The sequence below is a fragment of the Netta rufina genome (assembly GCF_964035555.1).
Source record: "Netta rufina genome assembly, chromosome: 1".
NCBI lineage: Eukaryota > Metazoa > Chordata > Aves > Anseriformes > Anatidae > Netta > Netta rufina.
In genome coordinates, this window is record NC_140123.1 from 98667761 (window position 1) to 98690030 (window position 22270).

Here is a 22270-nt window from a genome sequence, read left to right on the forward strand (position 1 = left end):
TTCCCTCTAGTCCTATCACTGGTTACCTGTGAGAAGAGACTGATCCCCAGCTCCCCACACTAGTCCCAACTACTTTCAGGTAGTTTTAGAGAGCAATAAGGTCTCCCCTGAGCCTCCTCTTCTCCAGACTAAACAACCCCAGTTCCCTCAGACACTCCTCATAGAACTTGTGTTCCAGGCCCTTCACCAACTTCATAGACCTAATGTTTATGCATATTTAGAAATAATCAAATGCCTAGGTACACAAGTAGATTTGCATTAATGATAGTAAATTGAAAAATGTTCTGGAAAAAAAAAAAAAAAAAAAGGAATTCTTGTTCCAACACACTTTCCCACTAGTGATTTTTTAAAAATAATAATCTTCCTCTTACTGAGGATGTCTCTGGAATTTCTGGTTCTCAAAAGGTCACTTTTTCCTCTTTCAATTTGCATTAGTATGCCTCTGTACTATTTTTACTTAATTTATTAAGACTTAAATTTGTGTGTCATTACAGTCAACAGATTCTCTCAGAAGATGAGATGATGGGCTAGAAGGAATAGTAGGAGGTACAGTAAGGACTTCTCTATATTATACTACCAGTTTATGACTTTTGCTGGCAGAAGTTGCTGATCATTGGACATTACAGACAGTTACTTTTGTTAGATGTTCCTGCCTTTCAATACCTACTAGTGCAGAAACTTGCAAGAAGACTTCCTAGTAATGTTCTATCCATGTCAGCAAACGTGAGGGCACAGCTCCTCTGGCAGAGAGGAGAGCCCAGCAGAAAGTGCAGGGAGGGTGATGAAGGTTTGACACAGATCCAACTTTTTTTTTGACCCTCCAATTAAGCTCTTACAGTTTTTTTACAGACACAAAGAAACCAACGGTGCTAGTGAGCATGCAAAAATGACAGAGTTGGGAGTTGGACTCGACGATCCTTGTGGGTGTCTTTTCCCCCTTCCTCTGGCACCTTCCCCTCACTCCCATTTTCTTCTTGCTTTAGACCTTAGGACTCACAGGCACATTGAAACAGCATATCAGAGGAAGGGATAGGTAGGAGAAAACCAGTATATTATCAGTCTTCAGCTGTACCATTGGTAATAAGGAGCAGTAATGACTACTCAACAATGACTAAATGTTAGACTACTGAAAAATATTTTGCTCATACAAACCAAGTATTAAAACATCAAGTATTATCTTTGCTTGTCATAAGATTTCCAGACTGTCAGTGGAATGAAAGTCTATTAACGCTGCTCAGTATATCAGTAACCATAGCATGAGGTTGGGCAGCATCATCCACCTGTCTGAATCTGTGAAGACTTCAGTTTATGACTCAGCTGTTTGACAGAGATCCAACTTTTGTTTTGACCCTCCAATTAAACTCTTACAGTTTTTTACAGACTTTAGATCACTGGTTTCTCAAATGGTCAGAAATGATGAAGATCAGCTAACTATCACTGAATGGACTCTACCTGTCAAGACTCAATTACAGTCAACGCAGCTTTGCTAAGTTATACCAACTGAACAACAATTCTTGTTTCTTCTGTTGTACTGATAAGAAAAAAATAGTTTCTGTTTTATGAAGGATACTGACCTGATGAAGTTAAAGGCAACATTGTAGTAAGGTTTTCAGCAAACTCTGGAAGAAAGGAAGTTCATTATAAACTCCTTTTATAGTGCAGTATCTAGTTTTATACAACTCAGGAAAACGAAGGTTAAAAACAAACAAAAACAAGAGCTGTGACTATTTCTCTTGAATCACTAGTAGTGTCCTGCATCCCTCCGTCTGAACATTTTACAATATTCCCAGCCTTTTCAGAAACTTTGATCTTCCAGAGAAGACAAGGTCTCTTAATTCCTTTCTATCTTTGATCCCGATTGATTATCTCACACCTAAAATGTCTTCATCTGGAAAATGTCTATCTTGACACAAAGGAGCTTTTCAGAGCACCTGTGTCATAAACAGTATTTACATCAGATAAATGAGTTAAAATTAACCTGGGATGATTTGCAAGAAAGAAAGTTACTTTTAGTCACTGTGGAAGTTGATTTCAAGCAAATCACACCTGATTACAGTGTTATGATTACAGGCCTGTTTGGATGCTTATTGAAGTCAAAAGAAAGATTTCCATTGATTTTGCTGGGCTTCTACTTAGGCTTTGAAAATTTTTCTCATACTTGCATAAAATCACTATATTTGCATATTTGCTGAATTTAAAATCATTTACTCTTTAAATTTACACTATACTACTCGCTAACACTAAAACATTTAGTCTTTAAATTTACAGTATTTAGTCTGCACTATATACTAATTTAGTTTTTAGTATTACACTAATTTAGTCATTTACATTTCACCTAAGTATCAGAGAAATTTGAAGTCAATTCCTTGGGCATGCTTCTCTGGAAGATACATTCTGTATTTGGTTTGTTATTCTTTTTGACATCTTTTCAATAAATGAGTCCTCACGTACTGTGAGGCTGAGCCCTTTTCCATATTCTTTAGCAAAACAAAATGATAATTGCATTTACTTAAAGAAACACCACAGTTGGGGCTTAATTGCTTTAATTTGAGGGGCAACGGAATTACAAATGTTACGTTACGTAAAAGAGATTAAATTCAGTGATTATGACTTGGAAATCACTAATTTGTCCTTTGTTCCTTCCTTAGTCAACATATGCTAAGCTGATTCATACCTTCTAGGTGACAAGGTTCTTTCACCTGCTCATATAGGTTGTGTGGTGGAGAGGGAGTACACCCATGTGCATAACAATCTTTCTGATGGCTGGGATCCAAAGATATTGCACATGTTAACTGTAGTTCTTAAAGTTTTGTATCAAGATAAATGTTTATTAGCATTACCTGTAATTTGTATGCTGTTCATATCAATTTTCAAAGTCTGAACAAGATCAGTTGTATTTGCGTCAATACCCAAAAGCAACTCATTTTTTATTTTCTCAACCGTTACCGTCTGGGTAAGATAAAGGTGGAAGATCACAACAACACTAGCAATATAAAACAGAGAAGATGATTAGTTAAGCAAGATAATGCAATAAATCTGAAATTTTGCTAATTAATACTTTGATAATATTTCATTCCAACACAGGTTCAATTGTGGGTCCCTTCTACCTCAGGATTCTATTTGAAAACTCAAAGTACCATAAAGTGTTGGCTGGTCAACATAATACTTGAAGAAATAGCTCTTAATTATCAGGTCATTTAAAATGTTAGAGAAACATTTATTCTTTCTTTTGCAGCTCTTATATTCACTGTGGGAGAAAAAAATAATAGCATTGATATCAATTGCTGCAATGGAGCTGAATTCAAGTCAACCAAAGGAGATGTGGGTTTATTAATTATTGAATAGGTGTCCTAGTTTAACCTCTAAAATACTAATTGAGAACCTTGAAATGTTTACATCATAAAAACATAACACAAACTGATCACTTCTATATATCAAACATCATGTATGGATTCTGCATCCATAAGGATCCTGTGTGTGATTATTTGTATTCTCATAAGGAATCATTAAAGGCTGAAATCACAGATATTTTGAAATAAGTGGTTAAACTATATTTAATTTCCATAGGCCCTGAATTTTATCTAGAATTCAGTCTCTTTCCATCCCTCCTAGACACTATTATAACATTCTGTATTTGTAGCTAAATTAAGGTAGTGTCAAAAAATGATTGCTGTTTTTTTTTTTGTGTTTTTTTTTTTTTGCTTGTTTGTTTTTCATTTACTTAATTTTATTTGTAATCTTTTTTATTCTTAAGCATTTATAATACCCAATGGCATCAGACTCAGAAGTGTTTTTTGATACAACCTCTTTTGATATAACCTCTAGGCCATGCTGAGTAAACAAAAGCTTTTATTGCTATCCTTGTGACTCAGCAGAGTCTCAAGGGTAAAATAACGAGGTTGCCAGAAGGGATATAACTTTTTCTTTAATGAAAAGAGTCAAATAGAAAATCATTTATGGGATAAACAAGTATTATTTTAAAGTAAAAATGAAGACAGATACTTTCTGATTTATTAAAAGTAAGATCTAACTTTCACAGACATCAGATTTTGTGTGACTTCTGTTGTTTCAGTGTCGAGATACAGAGGTAGAATTCATTTGACCAAATATAGATATTTACAGTGCAAATATCTAGATTTTCGTTGTAGTTCACGGAAGGAAATGAGCTATTCTTTGATCTCTTCCTAAAAAGGCATTTAAATATACTAGATGAGAAAACTCTAAAAGTAACCTTTTTTTTTTTTTTTTTTTTTTTTCCCCATTGCTTATAAAGTGAGTCCTGAGCAACTAGCTCAGAGATATCTTTATCTTCAATACCAAAATTTTTAGTATGTCCTACTGTATGCTCAGAAACCTGAGAATTTTGCTACTTGGATCTTATCCACTCAGGGGCAAGAGCCTGGGAGGGACTTATTCCTCTGTTGTCTACTTCTTTCTTGTTATAAAGCCCTTCATAATGTGATCATACTTCACCTCTTTCTAATTAGTTTTATGCCCTCACTGTTTCAATCAAATGATTGCTCTATTTCAAATCTGCTTCTCATTTTCAGCATACATATGCTTGGCAAATATCTCTTTTTCTTTTGCCAGAATGGTCATTCAATTGAACTATCTCATCTAAATATTTGTCCATTTTATGTTTGTACAGAAAACAATTATATCACAGTTATAGAAAAAACAACTGATATCACAGTATTACAGAATGTTTTAGCTTGAAAGAGACTTCTGGAGGTCAACATGTCCAACCCGTCTTCTCAAGCAGGGCCACCTAGAGCTGCTTGCCCAGGACCATGTCCAGATGGCCTTTGAATATCATCACAGAGGAAGATTCTACAATCTCTCTGGGCAACCTGTTCCAGTGCTCAGTCACCCCTACAGCAAAAAGTGTTTTCTTTATGTTCAGATGGGTCCTCTTTTGTGGGCTTGTGCCCACTACCTCTTGTATTGTCATATATAGATTTCCTCCTTTTCTCATATTTTCTACAGAGAAAATGTCTATTAACATCATCAACTGTCATGTAATGACCACTTTTTAATTAATTGCCTCGTCTTGCATATAAGGTAACTAATTTTGTCATTCATTCCTCAAGGTCTTTCAGTTCTCCTATAGTTCTGATCTTTTCTGTTTTGTTCCTGCTTATTATAGTGTGTCACCTGACCTTTCTTTAGCAGAAATACTTTTTCTGCTAAAAACATATGTAACATAGGTTACATATGATCACACATAATATATAGATCAGTCCCCCTGTATAAGTAGTTTTTCACAAGCAAGCGTAGCACAAAACAATATACCTTCTTTTCTAGCTAGTTTCTTATCTATGCCACTGTTCTTACTTTTCCCATTTTTCTTCTGAATTGACAATCCCAGAGACTATTACATTTTCTTTTGTTCTAATCTTGAAGGATGTTTTTGGAGGAAAGGTATGGATTATATCAAACTTCATATGCTCTTCAGAGAGCATATTGACTCCTAAAATACATTTTTTAATTATTCATTGTCCCACAGAGTAATTTTCTAAAGTAATATCCTTTTTCTTTTCTCTTGCCTATGTATTTTGTTCTAGGTAGTTACCCAGTCTGAGACTTGAAGTTTTCATGAATTTCTTCAGGCTTCCTGTAGGTGGAAAAAAAAAAAAAAATGTTTATGAAGAGTGTTCTGGAACTGTTAAATAGTGGGAGACAGCATTACACTTATTTTGTAGAATCAAGACCTTATGAAGAACAGTACAGGTGAAATTAATACCACAGATCTCACTCCATTTACCAGATTTATTTTTTTTAATATATATATATATTTATATTTTTTTTGCCAGATAGCTTTCTGTAGGACAACCAAAGTAAGAAGATATTGAAAAAGTATTTCAAAAAAATTTAATAAATGAAGCAGCTCTTACTATCTTACTGAATCTCTAGGACACACAGGATGCAGCTTTACATCCTTTACATGGTGTTAAGTGACAGCCCCTGTGCAAACACCTGAAGGATTATGAAATAAATACATCTTTGTCCATAGGGACATCTGAGCGCACTTCCATTCATCTCAGTTTATGTCAACAGGAGATCACTGTCCTGAACTTTCTTCTAGGTGGCAAGAACAGCAACCCTGCAAATGTAGCACAACTAACAAATCTTGGTGGAAAAAAAAAAAGGGGGGGGGGGGGGAGGGGAGGGGTTAGCAATTCTGTCACATATGGAAAATGTGACAAAATTGTGAGTTAGTCTTAGTCCTCAGCCTTATTTGGTCAAGGCACAGACATACAGGAATCTGAGAAGGAAGTTTGCCCAGAGAAACACAGCTGTGCCAAACTTTCCACAGCAGCACTTTGAAGACATAAGAAGTGAAAGGAATGCTATACAAACGATGACTTGAAAAGCAAGGTATTGTTAACTGCTTTTGGGAGAAATAGCTAAATGAGGACTTTTGACAACATTTATTTGAGAAGTATAATTTAACTGTACCTACTTGAACTGGAAAATTTCACATCTCTCAAATTCATTTGTCAGAATACTTGCTTGAAAAATTTCTTGTATCTGTACAAAGAAGAGAAATCTTGAACCAATACAGTAATGGAAAATACAGTGTTGCACAATGCATTCATGGTTTTAATACTGACTTTTTTCCTCCTTATATCTAGGCTACAGAAGCAACCATTTTCTTTGATGCTTCACAGATTTTCACTGATAAAGAATACATTGAGTTCTGAGTGAGCTTAGGATCTTAACTATCACATTTTGGAGAGAGTAAAAAAGCATCAACAGCAGGTTACATCAGGAAATTAATATAGCTATCACATACTCTTGGTTTAAGAGATAAATAGGTTCTTACCAACTGTTCAACATCAAAGGCAAGGATTTTGAAGTCAGCTGATGATCTATCATACAAAGAAGGAGTGAATGTTGTCCCAGAGACTATTTTAAATGTTCCCACATAGAGATGACTATTCCCACCTGTTTCAACTGGATAATTAAAAACAAAATTAAGTAATTTGAATTATATAGAAATAATAATCATCAATAGATTAATTTTTACCTGTTTTGCTTTGTATTGAGATATTTGCCTAGTACTGATTTTAAAAAACTTTGAGACAATTTTCAACTAAAGTACAGTATCTACAATTGTAAATAGATAGTGAAAACTATTTGTCCTTGGTTCTCATTTTCTATTTCATACTAAATGCTGAACTTTCTGGCAGCACTGTGAACAGATAAAGGGGAATGGTATTACATTGAGGGTGACTGAGCCCAGAGAGACTGTAGAGTCTCCACCCTTGGAGATATTCAAAAGCATTTAGGACATGGGTCTAGGCAAGCAGTCATAGGTGGACCTACATGAGCACAGGACTTGGACCAGATAATATCCAGAGGTCCTTTCCAACATCAGCTACTCTGTGATTCTATGAACCTGTGTAGCATGTCAATCTATGTCTAGCACAAGGGACAAGGAAACACTGGAAGCATGATGGTTTATGAATTTTTTTGTGTGTGTGTGTGTGTTCTTGATTAAAAATATTAAAAACTACTGCTTCACATTTTCTGTATTAAAAGTAGTGTTGCTTTTATATAAATGTAGATTGTTTTTGATGATAACACTGGAAACACTTGTCTCACATTAGTTAATGTATTTTTGACCTGAAATGTCCTACCACTACATAAATGAAATGCCAGGAGAATTTATACAAAACTAAATAATTGGTTCTTACTGCAAATTTGATCATGATTTTTAATATGCTATAGCACATGAGATATACATAAAAATATTCACTCTACATTAAAAATACATCCTCACTGTATAATATACTGGAAGTTTTTAGATTAAGACCTGAATAAGACATTAACATGTGGTTGACAGAAAACATCATTTTGCTTACCAGTTACATTACCAGTGGTATTTTTAGGTTGTTTTTAAAGATATTAACATCCCAAACGAGTTTTAATTAAACAAACAAACAAAAAACAAACAAACCAACAGATAACTGAGAAACAGCTTGTGATGGACAGCACAACCTAGTGACACCAATTTCCTAATATCAACCTGTAACAGTAGATTACTTTGAGCTTCTTTAAAGGCCACTTATCCTTTCATCAACTGCAAATCTATTTAAACAATTTTTTTTAAACAGTAAAAGTTTTTTTATTGTTACATGACATACATAATGTTTTAAGTGTTTTATTATTAGTTATATGTGATAAATCTCCTAGTAATGCATCTTCTAAAAGAAAGATACACGGGAAGCTCCATGTCTCTCTTGTACTAGGGAGCCCAGAACTGGACACAGCATACCAGGTGTGGTCTTCCAGTGCACGGTCAACATATACCTCAAAAAATCTTTAAATCAAATTTTCAGTTCCATCTCAAAATCTTGCTACGTAGATTTTTTAAATTTAGTTTACTTTGATCATAAGTAATGTGACTATCACATTGTGAGCACGGTCTAGATAGGAAGAAATACCTCCTATTAACTTTACACAAGGCTAGGAGCTGACTGTCTAATGCAGGATCTCTCTCACACCAATACATTTTAAAAGATGGAAAAAAAAAAATAAATAAAAAAATTGAGTTGTAGAACAGTAGAACACCTTAAAATTCCCCAGAGACTCCAGTGGATTATGACTATCTTTAAGAGTCAAACATTACACATGGAGAAAAAAGCAGAAATTCACAAAAAATTTGCAATATTATGTTCACTATTGGATAAATATGACTGAATAACCAAAGCCTTACAGTGTCAATTGCATTCCAAGAGCCTTTCCCAAAGTCTATGACATGAAAATTATTTTACTTCAGACATACTTCAAGTACTTATATTTTTGCTTATTTTGTTTACATCAATTTCCAGGGGAGGAAAGAAGGAAAGTGTAAAACAAACCAACTATCCAAAAGCATTAAAAGCATAGCATGAAATATGAAATATAATTACAATGACACTGTCTTCAAAGTCTGAACTTCTACTGATGAACTCCTGAACAGGTTAAAGGTTACTTACCTTGTTCTAACTCCTGGATTGTTAACCATGAAAGTACAATAAGCCCAACACAAACACAAACAAAAAGTGCAAGCAAAGAAGCAAACCAAATTTCATAGTAACTAAGAGGAACATATTTCTCATCAGATGACTTTTTCGGCTTCATTTCTGTCTTGAAAACCTGTTTCAACTAAGGTCTGACATAAGACACAAATAATGTGAAAAGGAGGGCAATAGTACACGAGAACATGTTTATTTATAGGAGACGCCTGTAGATTAATTACACCATAAAACTTCATTTACAGTTTTTTACAACATTGCTGAACAGTCATATTTATGCACAAGATATGCAAATGTGAAGAAATATCTTCAGAAAGGAAGTGACAAAGTTTCTGTTCCAGATAAAAAATAAACATAACCACAAAAATACAAGAGTGGTTACCAGATTTGCACTATTTCACTTTTTTAAGGTGAAAAAGTGAAAATTAAAATAAAAGAATGTTGTTGGATTTACAGTCTCTACGTGTTTTTTTTGGTAATTCTTTGCACTTGCAGTTATGAGAAAAATAGCGAAAGCCTTTTTTTTTTTTTTTTTTTTTTTAAATCTGCTTAAAAAGCTAACTTAAGTATTGATATTCAACATTTTTTCAGAAACTTTACTGGAGTCATACTGGTGAAATTTTAGATTAGGCTGTTAGGCTTCTGCCTCTACCTTTGCTGAGGTAGAAGCCTAACAGATTCACAATTTATTTGGTTTATATTGCATCCACATCTTCAGCTCCACACGACTTATGGCCTTATTGGGCTGCTTTTATTTTCTTGTTTAATCATTCTCCAGTACAGGGTGAAAAGTCTGCTGACATAGAAAGGAGAGAATGTTGTGTTCAGATAATTCCTCTAATATCCAGTCTATCACAAACACACCTAATGCCTGACATTCTATTAATGACTAGCAATTTGTGAGAAAATGTTTTGGTTACCTACAGAGACTTGCCCTCCACTGTCAAAATGAAATGGAAATTGGCTTTCTTATGGCAGATGTTTTTAGATGTTTGTGTGATTTGTCCCTTTCGCTATGAATACTTTCATACCAGGAGGCAGAAGAACAAATCAACAGATCTGCAGTGGAAGCACAGAAGCAGAATAAGAGCCTATTTTTACAAAATAAACAGAATTTTAAATAGGAGCTCATATAGAAACACAACTTTCCAGCAGTGTTGTACATCAAAAAAATAAATAAATAAATAAATAAATAAAAATAAATGCACATTGCTTATCTTTAACTCTTCTAACTGCACATATTGAGGATGAGGAAAATACGTGACAGTGTCAAACTTTGTATGAAATGAAAAACATCTGATTTACTAAATAAGGTATCAGTATTTACAGTAGTTAAAAACGTAGTTGTTTGTGTAACCCACTACTTAAAATTGCTTGATTTTGAATGTCATGATACACAACACTACTGTTTTTTTTGTTGTTGTTTTTGTTTTTTTTTTTTTGTAAATGTCATGCAAAACATATTTGCAGCAGCAAAATGTAGCTTGGCAGATGAGTTGTGATTTAACAGAAGACTACACAGACTTTGTACACACTCTATTTTCACTGATTTCCAGAATAATCCAGTTTAGTGGACTTGTTCGATCTTCAGTTGTCTTGGATGGGTATTTTTTATCCTGATGTTCTCAGAAAAGATCCAAAAAATTTAGAAGTGCATACTGTATTAAAGACACAAGTAACTTTTCTTTAAATTGGTCTAGGGATGGTCAAAATACTATGTTGTAGGTCACAAAAATGTTCAACAAATGACTGACCTGATTCCCTGAAGCAATCAGAAAAACAGCAGTTTTGGAAAGACTTGCATTTTTTAGTCAAGTGAAAGCTGTGAAGGAGGAATGTCTTCTTTTTCCCCTCTGAAGCCATACAGTTTGATCTAATACACAAATAAAGAGATTTCAGAGTCATGTAACAAGTACAACTTCCCAATGGCATAGGTGATATAGAGCTTCACTAGTTTAAGGTAGGAAGACAGAGAAGGCAGCTGAACACTGATGTCTCCTTTCAGTCCTTAAGCACTGCCCAAAATAGGGTTCTATGTTTATATTTGAACGACAACTGCTGAAAAATCTGGAGTTGAGTTTTGGCAGGTCTTCTCACATTGAAAGATTTTTTGGCAGTGTGAAGATCCGCTCATGGAGTTGTCTGAGACTACCCAAGAACTTTCATATAAACAGCTGACAAGAAATAAGAGTTTCACAGGGATGATCACTATAAAGACAGGATGTATACTGCACAAAATAATTCAGCAAAGGGCAACTGAATGAAATCAAATAACTGATACATTCACTTTACATGGAAGATCGTGCTAAGATTCTGGCAAAATAGATCGTGAGGTGTTTTAGATTACTATTTCATGAACTAATATCTATGCTGCTTTGTGCATTCATAATTTAAATTCTGACTTCCAATAAGCATAGAATCAAAATAAAAAAATAAAAATCCATAGATTTCACTGAACCCTTGAAGAGCGTTCAGAAACATGTATTAAAATTAACTGTTCAAAGAAATGATTTAAATGGATTGCTGGGAAACAATTTGTTTCCATCTGAATTAATCCATATCAGGAAAGTAATCAAAAATTAACTCCTGTCATAAACAGTTGTAATTCTTGTGGTGAAAAAAAATAAAATCTTCTGCACAGAAGGCAAAGCTAGAATATATTACCTTTCCCCAAACCTGGAAGACTTTTTTTTTTACTTTTTTTTTTTTTTTTTCTTTTCAAGAATCTTGTCAAGAATCTTCAACTTCCCCTTGTTTAAGCTGGTCCAGAAAGATTCTGCATGTCAGGATTGAATTTCCTTTCTGTATCAATCACTACTTTGCCTAACTTCACGTAGCTAAGTGCAACATTTATGTACTTTTCCAGAAGTTCCAATGTTGAATCAGAGAGTCCTATCTTAAGTCAGAATCAGAGGGATGAGTATCTCAATAGATTATAATAAAAAGTGGGGCAGATTAAGAGTATCCCAAAAGGAAATCTGTGATGAACCCAGTTTAATTCAGCAGAAGTGAATACAGAGCTAGCAGCAAGCACTGAAAGAGAAAGACTTTCATTTAACTTTAGAGATCTAATGGTGAGGGGAAGAATTTTCCCTCACTGAGGCAACTGTTCTTTCTTCATTGACTAAAGCAACATCATAGATGAAAGTTTTAACACAGACTCTAATTTTTAAGTAATTAAAACTAAGTGAGCTTCCCTTCTGCAAATATAGTCAATATTGAATTATTTAGTCGCTTTTGCATCCCTAAATAAATGTGTTTTCCTTATATGTCCCTTATTGTAAGGAGAAAAAGTAGTGGATCATGGGAACAATATCACAATAATAGCAATGAGAAACTAAAACACTACTGACAACTGAGTAATGGAAAGAACACACCAATGCAAAGTTCTCTGTGAGAACTAGGATAGGCTGAGGTAGGAACAGATATAGCACACAGGAAGGAATCAGACTCTTAACTTGACTGATAATGCTGATTGGCAAAATTAGTAGGTAAAGGACAAGGATCAAGAGGAAGCAACAACATTATTTCTCCTCTGATGTCATTAATGTAAAAGCTAGTATATTAATAATGGAGAAGTAGCTGAAAACAACAGTAAATTTGTCACAGTATAATAGTTCCTATGAATAAAACCAATTATAGCAACATTAATGTGCATTAATGTGCCAGATTTGTGGCTTGTAAGCCAATATGGAAATCTTGAAAGGAAAAGAAAAATGGCAGAGGAATGGTTTTCCTATTTCTTAGCTTTTATTCACAATAACAGAATAAATGCTGTCTCCTTTTTCTGTCCTAGGTACATGGCTTTTTTTTTTTTTTTTTTTTTTTTTTTTTTTTTTCAGAAGGCATATGTTTCCCAGGAAGTTTTGGAATAAAGACATCATATCTGTTTTTATGTCAAAGGGCAACAAGACATGGAAAAGAAAAAGATCTGAAACAAAGGCTTAGATGTAGGTTAGTCTAACCCTTTTTCATCCTATGTAAACCATATCAAGATATTTACAATTTCTAATCTCAAAAGTACCATTAAAAACACTAGCTTTAAATATATGTTTTCAGTATTTAACTACCCTTAAAAATGCATCCTCCTTTTTTTTTTTTTTTTTTGTGCAGTTTCCAGAGATCTTTACGAAGATTGTCAATGCTAGCTAGCAAAATGTTATTCTTGAAACATATTTAAAATTTTGTGACTCAAAGTAACAACATGAGAAATGGGAAATTTCATGTTAAAATAAAAATTTAAACATCAACACATGCATTTCATAGGTGTTTTTTCAGCTACTGAGAACTTAGTATTCCCTGTTCTGCAGATCAGCTAGCTGAAGATACTTAAAAGGCCATCAATTATGAAATACTGGAATAGCACTCATTTCTCCTAAATTCAAGTGCTTTTCAAGTTCCAGTCTCCAGATTATCTTCACAAGGCAATCACATATTTAAAAATAATCTCTTCTCTTAAAACTGTGGAAGCAAAAATTATCTCTATTTCTAACCTATATAATAAACACTACAAAAACTAAGGTCCATAAAGGCTTATCCCAATTTGGGAAATATGTGCAAAATCCAGTTTGATTTTATGAGACATTAGTACTCCTGTGTAGTTGTGTTGTGGATACAACAGCACTTTTAGCTGACCGAGATTCTAGAAGGCACACCATAAACCCTGAAGTATTTCTATTATTATGTTATGTTACCACCTCACAGGCATTACTGCTGGGTGACCACATTAGCCAGAGTAAAGGGAAACAAGATACACAGGTCAGAGAGAGAACACTTTATTTAAAAGATAAGATAGAAAAAAGGAAGAGGAGAAATCTGAAATCCCTGCAGATCACTCATCTAAATTGTGACCAAAATGAGGAGCAAGCTGCGACCAAAGCAGCCAAAGAAGAGCTGCTTTGAGAGAAATAAATATTTACCTAGTGCTCAATATGTCAAATGTAAGACTGCTCTCTCTAAATACAGTTATTACAAAGCAAGTTAACAGTGAGACTTTTTTTTTTTATGTTAAAGATTCCCTGGCATGGCCTTTGAAAAACAGTCAGCCTTAGTCTTGGTCCTTTCTTTTTGAAATCTACCGTAAATCTTTCAGTAGAAGCTGAGCTGGACTGGTAGAAGAATTACATCAGTGCAGATTGCCTTGAAAAATCTCACTTTACACCTAGCCGTAAGACAACAATTACATGTTGGCTCAATGTATTTCTAATTGTTTTCAATGAAAGGTATGATAAGAAAATGATTGTGTGGCATCTTTCAAGATCCCCAAATAAGATAACACAGATCAAAAGTTTGATCACTTATTTTTTTGTCCTCTATTTCACCCTTTTTGTTCTATACTTGACCCTTGAAATGACTACTGAGCAAAGATAATTTATATTCTTTTAAACACATGTTAAAATGCATCCAGGTTAGGCCTTTGTGGTAATGCATCTAGCTTCTTGCACCAAATTAACTTTTCACAGCAGACATTTGATGAGACAATGGAGAAATAGAATGTACAGTGGGTTTCTTATTTTTTTTCATGATAATTATTTTAATAGGAGCTGACAGATAATACAGAAGGATGAGGAAGATGCTCATGGATTTCAAAAATGGAATCAACTTGTCATATAATTACTTTCTCAAAGGTTCATAAAATTGGACTGAACTATTTGAGCAGGAGTTCAAATTGTGGTCACTATGTTCATATTGTTCATCATTACCCATTGTAAGTGCTACAAAAACAAAAATATTTCTCTCTTTTTGAAATGACATAAACACTCTTAACATGCTGAATAGGAAAAAAAGGTTTATAACTTGTATTATTAAAACAATTGCGACTTCTTTATATTAATGTCTACCCAAAATGGGGAAAAACACACAGCATAAAATAGGATGTACTAACTAGCACATGATGTACTAACAATGATATTTAAAATTATATAGCTTTTATTGATGAGAGACTTTCAACCTCACTTTGTCTTCTTTAAAAGTAAGAATTACCACTGGAAAAAAAAAAAAAAAAAAAAAGATGAAAACTTGTCAACCAAGGCACAGAACTGCTCTGCATGATTTACATACAAATGTAAATCAACTGACAGACTTGATACTCTCTGGAGGGGGAAAAAAAAAATCAAAGAAAAACAGTTGCTTTTTAGGTCGTTTTGAAACATGGTAAAAGATAAAGCATTGGTAATGTTAAAAAAAAAAAAAAAAAAAAAAAAAAAAAAAAAAAAAAGAAACTGACCAAACGGCAACGCAGCCAAAAATAGGTCTTTTAAAATTCCCTGTATTTCAGATCTCATACAATTTTCTCATGGGAAATGAGAAAAAGGCAATGAGAATTGGATGCTTCAGCTTCAGCATAATTCCACAAGGCAAAATTCTAAAGTTTACAAATAAACCAGCATTCTAGTTTGTATTTATCTATCTTACATTGCAAAAAGTACAAGTATAAAAGTTTCAGCATTTACAGCTATAAATGAAACATTTCATTTGTTTCAATAATAGCGTCTAAATGCTATAGTCAGTATACTATGAAAACCCTGATTTTTTTTCTCATATTTGTAGAAGCAGCTAATTTTGAATCTATTCTCTCTTAAAAATCTCTCTTAATAGCTAGCTTATTAGTCTTGCAATTGGATTAGAGATCTCTGTTCTTTTCCATTTACACGTATAAGTGATAAATAATTACAGAAGGCAAACCAAACTGGCAATTCTGTTGATAAAAAAAGAATGCCATTCCATCTTTCATACTTCTGTCAATTCTTTAAACTATGAATGGAAAATGGAATTATTTTCAGTCAAAAATAACCATCTTTAAGTTGAAATACATACTTTCTAAGGCATTATTTTCGGGGTACAATTATAATTTAAGGTTTTCCTATTACTAACTGAAAAAAAAAAAAATCCATGTAAATTTAGTTATTAGAATTATTCTTTAGGGAACAAAAAGACTTCAGTACAGTCTGATAGAAGCAAGCCTCCAAGACTGCTCTGGAGGAACAAGTATCCTAATTTTCAGACATTTAAGGTGGCAGGGCAGTTTAGATGTAACATCCAAAATCTGTTTATTTAGAAAAGTCCTACATTTTTGTAACAAAAATATTAAGCCTGAGTTTCTATTTTTTTCCAGAAGCAAAAGGAATAACCATGATAGATGATGACTCCTCCTAAAAGAACAGGTATGAAAAACATATCATGTTAATGTACTTTTTTCCTTATTTCTTAAATAAATTGTTTGCCTGCACTGTAGGAAACATTTGAGTTTCTTCAACAGGCTTACAATTTCATTTTGATGCATTAATGTCTTGCTTATACCAGCAACATCAATATTTGGTCTTACATCTTTCTGAATATTTTTGAGATCAAGTTTACCCAAGAGGAAAAGGAGACCATAAATTAGAAAGTCAAATTATCACCTACATTTTTGTAGTGTTTTCAAAAAAAAGAGTATATAGAGGCTGAAAACAGCATAATCTTCCAGAACAATGATCTTCATTACAGTCACATGTGATTTCATGAATAGTAAAATATAAAGGGCAATTTTTCAGGGTGAACCAGTCTATCGAAATGCCTAATAATACTACGACTACCCAAGTAATAATATGTGTACAACCTGTAAAAATTTATGAAATAAAAGGGCTTTATAAATAGCATTTATATTTCACATAAAACTACAATTTAAGTTGGTTTGGCAATTATGTGAAACAAAATAATTAGAAACATCTTAATTTCAAAATTATTTCTGAACTATTTTCTAAGACAGCATGAAAAAAATGACAGTTATGAAACAGCAAAGGTGGGATAGTTAGTAGCACTCAAACTGCCCCGGGGAAAGTCAGCAGAATACACCTGCTTGTTCAAAACTCACCGAGAAAAAGACAGACCATTTGTTAAATAAAACTAATAAAGCTGATTTTTCATCTGATTTCAAATAAATAACATCCTCTGAAAGGTTCAGTTTTGCAGTAAAAAATAAAATAAAATAAAATAAAAATTACAGATAATAAGAAAACATTCTGCCAAAGCAAAATTCAGGTTTATCAAAATCAAAATTATAGGAACATTTAGAAAGACATGGCAGAAACCTGTAAGAAACAGAAAATCCATGTGAAAACCCTTTAAACTAAGATAAAAAAAAAAAAATAATAAAATTTAAAAAAAGCAAGCAAAAACCACAAATATCAGAAAAGTTTAAAAAAAAAAAAAAGATTAAAAAATAAGAAAAAACAACAACAACAACATCAAGAAGCATAGACATAGGTCTGGCATGATGTGCAAAGAATGTTTTCTCTCAAGTACCAGTAATTCAGGTATTAAATATTAATGTTTTTCTTTCTTAAAGGAACATACTGGTTTCTCTTTTCTACAGTAATGTGAAATTTTGTCTGTAACAGTGATTAAATAATCTTGGTAAACATGATTGTTAAAAGAAACATTCTGCTGAAAGTAACTATGAGTGAAAAGTCATGTAATGATAGATAAATTCAAGGACATAAACATATGATTTTTGTTTGAAAGAGAAATATTATTTTTTTAAATGGGAATTTAAGCAATTAGGTTCAATATTTTTTTTTAACATCTATATTTCTGGATGAACAAAATGTATGCCGTTTGAACTCAGCTTTGCACAGCATTATATTGAAGAATACTTTGGAAATATGTGCTGGTTTTCTGTGAGGGTGCCAACAAGCATTTAGATAAAAGGATATGATGGGCATACTTTGATTTTCAACATTTTTTGACAAGATTCCATGTGGAAAATTATTAAAGAAACTTTGCCACAATAGAGAGTTGCCACAAAACAGAAAGTTGCCAGAGAACTAATGGATTAGTCCCTTAATGGGATCTCAAAAAGTCAGTTTACATATAGAAAGCAAAGAAGAGAGCATAATTATCACTTTTAAGAGTAGAAAAGAGCCTTTTAAGGACCGGCGCTGGAACTGTTTTTACCCAGCTTCTTCAACAATGACCCAAAGAAGGGAGTAATCAATGAAATCTCCAAATTTACTGCTGAGGTTACGATTTAGGTAATTGTTAGACACACTAATGACAAGGAGCTCTAGAAGGATCTCTCAATTCTGAGTTAATGGGTAAAAGAGGTTCTAAGCTTGGGGGCAGCCAGGCTTCTGTATGCTTCCTAAGTTTTATCTCCCATTGAGACAGCATACTATTGAGATTATTTTGATATATTGACCATTGGCCTTACAAACTTGTGCATGCCCTGTGCCGTTTAAAAGCCTACTTTATATACATATATTATTTTGCTTTATTTTTTTTCAATACAAGTCCAGTAATGATCCCAAGCTTATGGGTTTACTAAGTCTTCAACTGAACTTGGATCATCCTGACTTGGTAAAGAGTGAGAAACATATTCTCCTCTAAACTTTTGTATGGAAAGCTTGGTACAACTACTAAATGTGTCAGATAACATTTGCCAAGAATGCTTGGGCATGGTTCCAGTGATCTAGTCCCTTACTGATGATCTATAGATGATCCAATGATCTAGTCCTGGCAGTGAAAAATAGGTCATGATTTCCTTTTCTGAACATGACTTTCTTGAAATGAATACCATCTCTGCAGTATAGTTGGATACGAAAAAATACATTCACACCCAGTGCCTCATCTTGACGCACAGAGATACCATGCTCTTCTGTTGACACTCCCAAACACTTTATTTCCAAACAGCAGCAAGGAAAAACAAAGGTTCAAAGGTATTTTCTCAGTAAGCTTACAGCCATTTACAGTACTAGATGTTGACTCACCATGGTCAGCAACCAAGCACCAGCACAGCCACTCACACACTGGCCCCATGGGATGTAGGATAAAATAAGAACAAAAGCAAGAAAACTCCTGGGTTGAAACAAAGACAATTTAATAGGTGAAGGAAAGAGTATAAAAACAAACAAATGATGCAAAGTCATTCATTTACCACCTTCCACAGGCAGACCAATACTCAATCATTCTCCAAGCAATGTCTACCTTGGAAAGATCAAGCACCTAGTTTTCATTGCCAAGCACGATGCTGTATAACATGGAATATCCTCCCTCTGGCCAATTCATGTCTGCTGTCCTGGTTGTGTCCTTGTCTAACTTTCTTGACCATGCCCGGTCATTGGGGGGTTAGGGTGGAGGGGGAAACAAACAAACAAAACAAACAAACAAACAAATTGATACTGTGCAAGCAGTGATCAGCAAGAGCCAAAATATCAGTGAATTAATACCACTGCATTATCCACAAATAGAAAACACAGCTTTCTTCATAGCAGTTTGTATGGTGCTATCTCCACACCCGTCAGACTAGTAAAATAGAAAGAACAAGCATTAATCTAACAAGCATAAATCTAATGATGTAATATACTGAGTAAATAAATAACAATGAAGTAGATATGAAGCACTGGTGACAGGTAGTGACATTGCAAAGAAGAGGAAAGATTTTGTTTGTTTTTAAAAGTATTACTTTAACAACCAGGGTAGTAGGTAATTTTATTCTCCTACGACATAAAATCTTTGCTAACAGCTCAGTTATGAAAAGGTTCAAGACGACACAAACCCCTTCATTAACAGATCCCAAAGTCATGTAATGACAGATATTTCTTTTATTGTCTTAAGCAATAAATCTGTCCAAAATATAAATATAAATATAAATCTGTTCATGGAATCATATAATTTTATAGGCTATAAATTATTAGCTACTAGCAGCTAGGCTATTTATTCTGACCTTTTTACCTGTGAAGAGCTCCAATTCACCTCTTCCAGATATCTCTAGTATTTCCTGGTTATCTTGCTTCCAGTTAACCCAACCTAATGTGGTCGACACATTGTTGCGTACTTAATGTTGCAGTGCTTTATATGTGCTGAACTACTCTTGATTCACTTATTTATTCTTTCATTTTGTATAAGATTATTTGTACAAGATGCAGGAGTTTTCATAAGATAAGCGAGAATATGAAATAACGTTAGTATTTGAAAAATATGGTTGTCCATTATTTGGAAATAATTGCATCATAGAATTTTCTACATTCTCCTACACTAGTCTGCAAGGCCTGCAGGTAAAAGTTGTGACCCATATCCATATCATGGTTAATATACATTTTGTTATTACCAGAGCTTTAAATCTGATTTAGTCTCAAAAATTAAGATTTTTTTTTTTTAAATAAAGTTTTGTATTTTTTTCCTGAGTAGGTTCTGAATCACCTCCATCATGTGCATCAAAAGGTAATACAGAGGAAACAAACAAACGTTATCAAATATCATAAAAATCTGAAAAGCAGATTGTTGTTTTAAGTGCTTCAGATATCTCTTACTTGCAAAATACTACTATGGCATGTTTTCTTCTTAATATTGTCAGAGTTGACAAAGATGTACCATGAAAGTTTATGACAGTGGTACTTAAATTATTTCAGCTTCCAAAAAAATCTGAATTTTTTTAAATGTAATTTTTAGAAACATAAAAATATTTGTTTCTGAAGTATTTTCCCTATGTTCCTTTCCCATTTTATTTGCCTCTCAAGCATTCTCCTTCTTTTTTCTTTTTGTATTCTACCACAGTGAAGAGTGGACATGATGCGGGGAAAAGAAAATCAAATAACCTCATTTAACCTTTCTTAAATCTAAATTTGTGTAATTTTGCTTTCACATTTTACAAAGAATAACATCATATTCTTATTTCCATTATCTATCTCACTGTTAATGAGTTAATTAAACAATCACTTTATTTACTATTTGAAGCAGTCTTTTTGCAAATTAAGAATGTGTTCATTTCCTATTCTCTAAAATAATACAGATCTATAGTCTACATGAAGCTTTCTGTGACTATTTATGGAGATGTATGTTTAACATTTCTGAAATTAATTTTGCTAGTATAGGTTATAGAACACATACACTCTTTGCTGTGTTAAAAACTGGCTGGAGAGCCAGGCTCAGAGAGTAGTGGTGAACGGAGTTAAATCCAGCTGGCAATTGGTCGTGAGTAGAGTTCCCCAGGCCCATCCTATTTAATATTTTAATTAATAATTTGGATGAGGGAATTGAGTGCACCCCCGGTAAGTTTGCAGATGACACCAAGTTGGGGGGAAGTGTCGATCTGCCAGAGGGTAGGAAGGCCCTTCAGACAAGAAAGGCCCTGGACAAGATAGGTCAATGGGCAGAGACCAATGGGATGAAATTCAACATGGCTAAGTGCCGGGTCCTGCACTTTGGTCACCACAACCCTATGCAGCGCTATAGACTTGGGGGAGAGTGGCTTGAAAGCTGTGTAATGAAAAGGATCTGGGTGTGTTGGTCAATTCTCACCTGAATATGAGCTGGCAACTGCTAAAAAGGGGCATGAACTCTACCTAATCCTCTTGCCAATAAATGTAGGATTATATATACAAAAACAGAAAAAAGGTCTTTATCCTAGCACTTTCCCCCCACCTCCCCCATTGTTATATTGAATAAAGTAACTCAACCATTTTTTTTTGTAAATAGAATGTATTGCCCAATTCACATCATGTACCAGATGTACTTCACATGTTAAAAAAATATTCACATATTTGATCATAATATCCAAAAAAAAGATTTTGTATTTTGCACAAATTTTATTTTGTACCAATTGGCAGACTGCTACTAAGAAGAGTAAAAAATTGTATGTGTAACTTATCATGTTATGCAATTGCCAAACATTATTTTACCTCTGAGTAAAATCAGATTTTACTGAACTTCTGTTCAGCAAAGAAATGCAGGTTTGTTAGGTCTTGCAGATCTAAACCACACAGCCCTGGGTAGTAACTGCTCTGTAATTGTTTGCTTTTAACTGCAATTTCCATGTTATCAAAGACTGTTATGAGACTGAGTAAGGGGTTACGGGCTGTCTCTTCACATATGTTAAATCAGAAGACAGTTTTCAGACCCTGAAGACAAACTGACTAAACAGAAGGCCATATACTCCTGGTGGCATTCAGGAAAATTGAGTGAAGAACAGACTGAAAAAATATAATATTAACCCTAACCTTGTGAATATCTCATTGTAACAGAGAGAAGCCAAATATTCCTCTTTGTCTTGTCTAGATGTGTCAGAATAGGAATCTGAGGAACTAAGTGTGGTCTTAACATTTTTAATGCTTCATGTTCATTTTTCATGAAGTGCCTCACGTGCCTCACTTACGTGCCTCAAGCTAGTAAATTCAAAATATATTACCTGAGAAGTCATAGGTTAAATATTGATTCCACCAATGTTGCAATATATATATATATAAAGATCAAAAATCATCACTCAACAGAAC

General features: G+C 33.7%; 1 protein-coding gene across 1 annotated transcript in view; it reads right to left on the minus strand.

The window, feature by feature from the left end:
• Positions 1 to 9129, minus strand: part of TMPRSS15 (transmembrane serine protease 15) — a gene marked incomplete at both ends in the record, with an annotated part of 53289 nt that extends 44160 nt beyond the window's left edge. The window contains 6 exon segments of the mRNA XM_084291563.1: positions 1571 to 1619; positions 2841 to 2983; positions 5573 to 5614; positions 6464 to 6531; positions 6827 to 6957; positions 8985 to 9129. Coding sequence (XP_084147689.1) covers positions 1571 to 1619; positions 2841 to 2983; positions 5573 to 5614; positions 6464 to 6531; positions 6827 to 6957; positions 8985 to 9129 — 578 coding nt within the window.
• Between the last annotated feature and the right edge of the window lie 13141 nt (positions 9130 to 22270).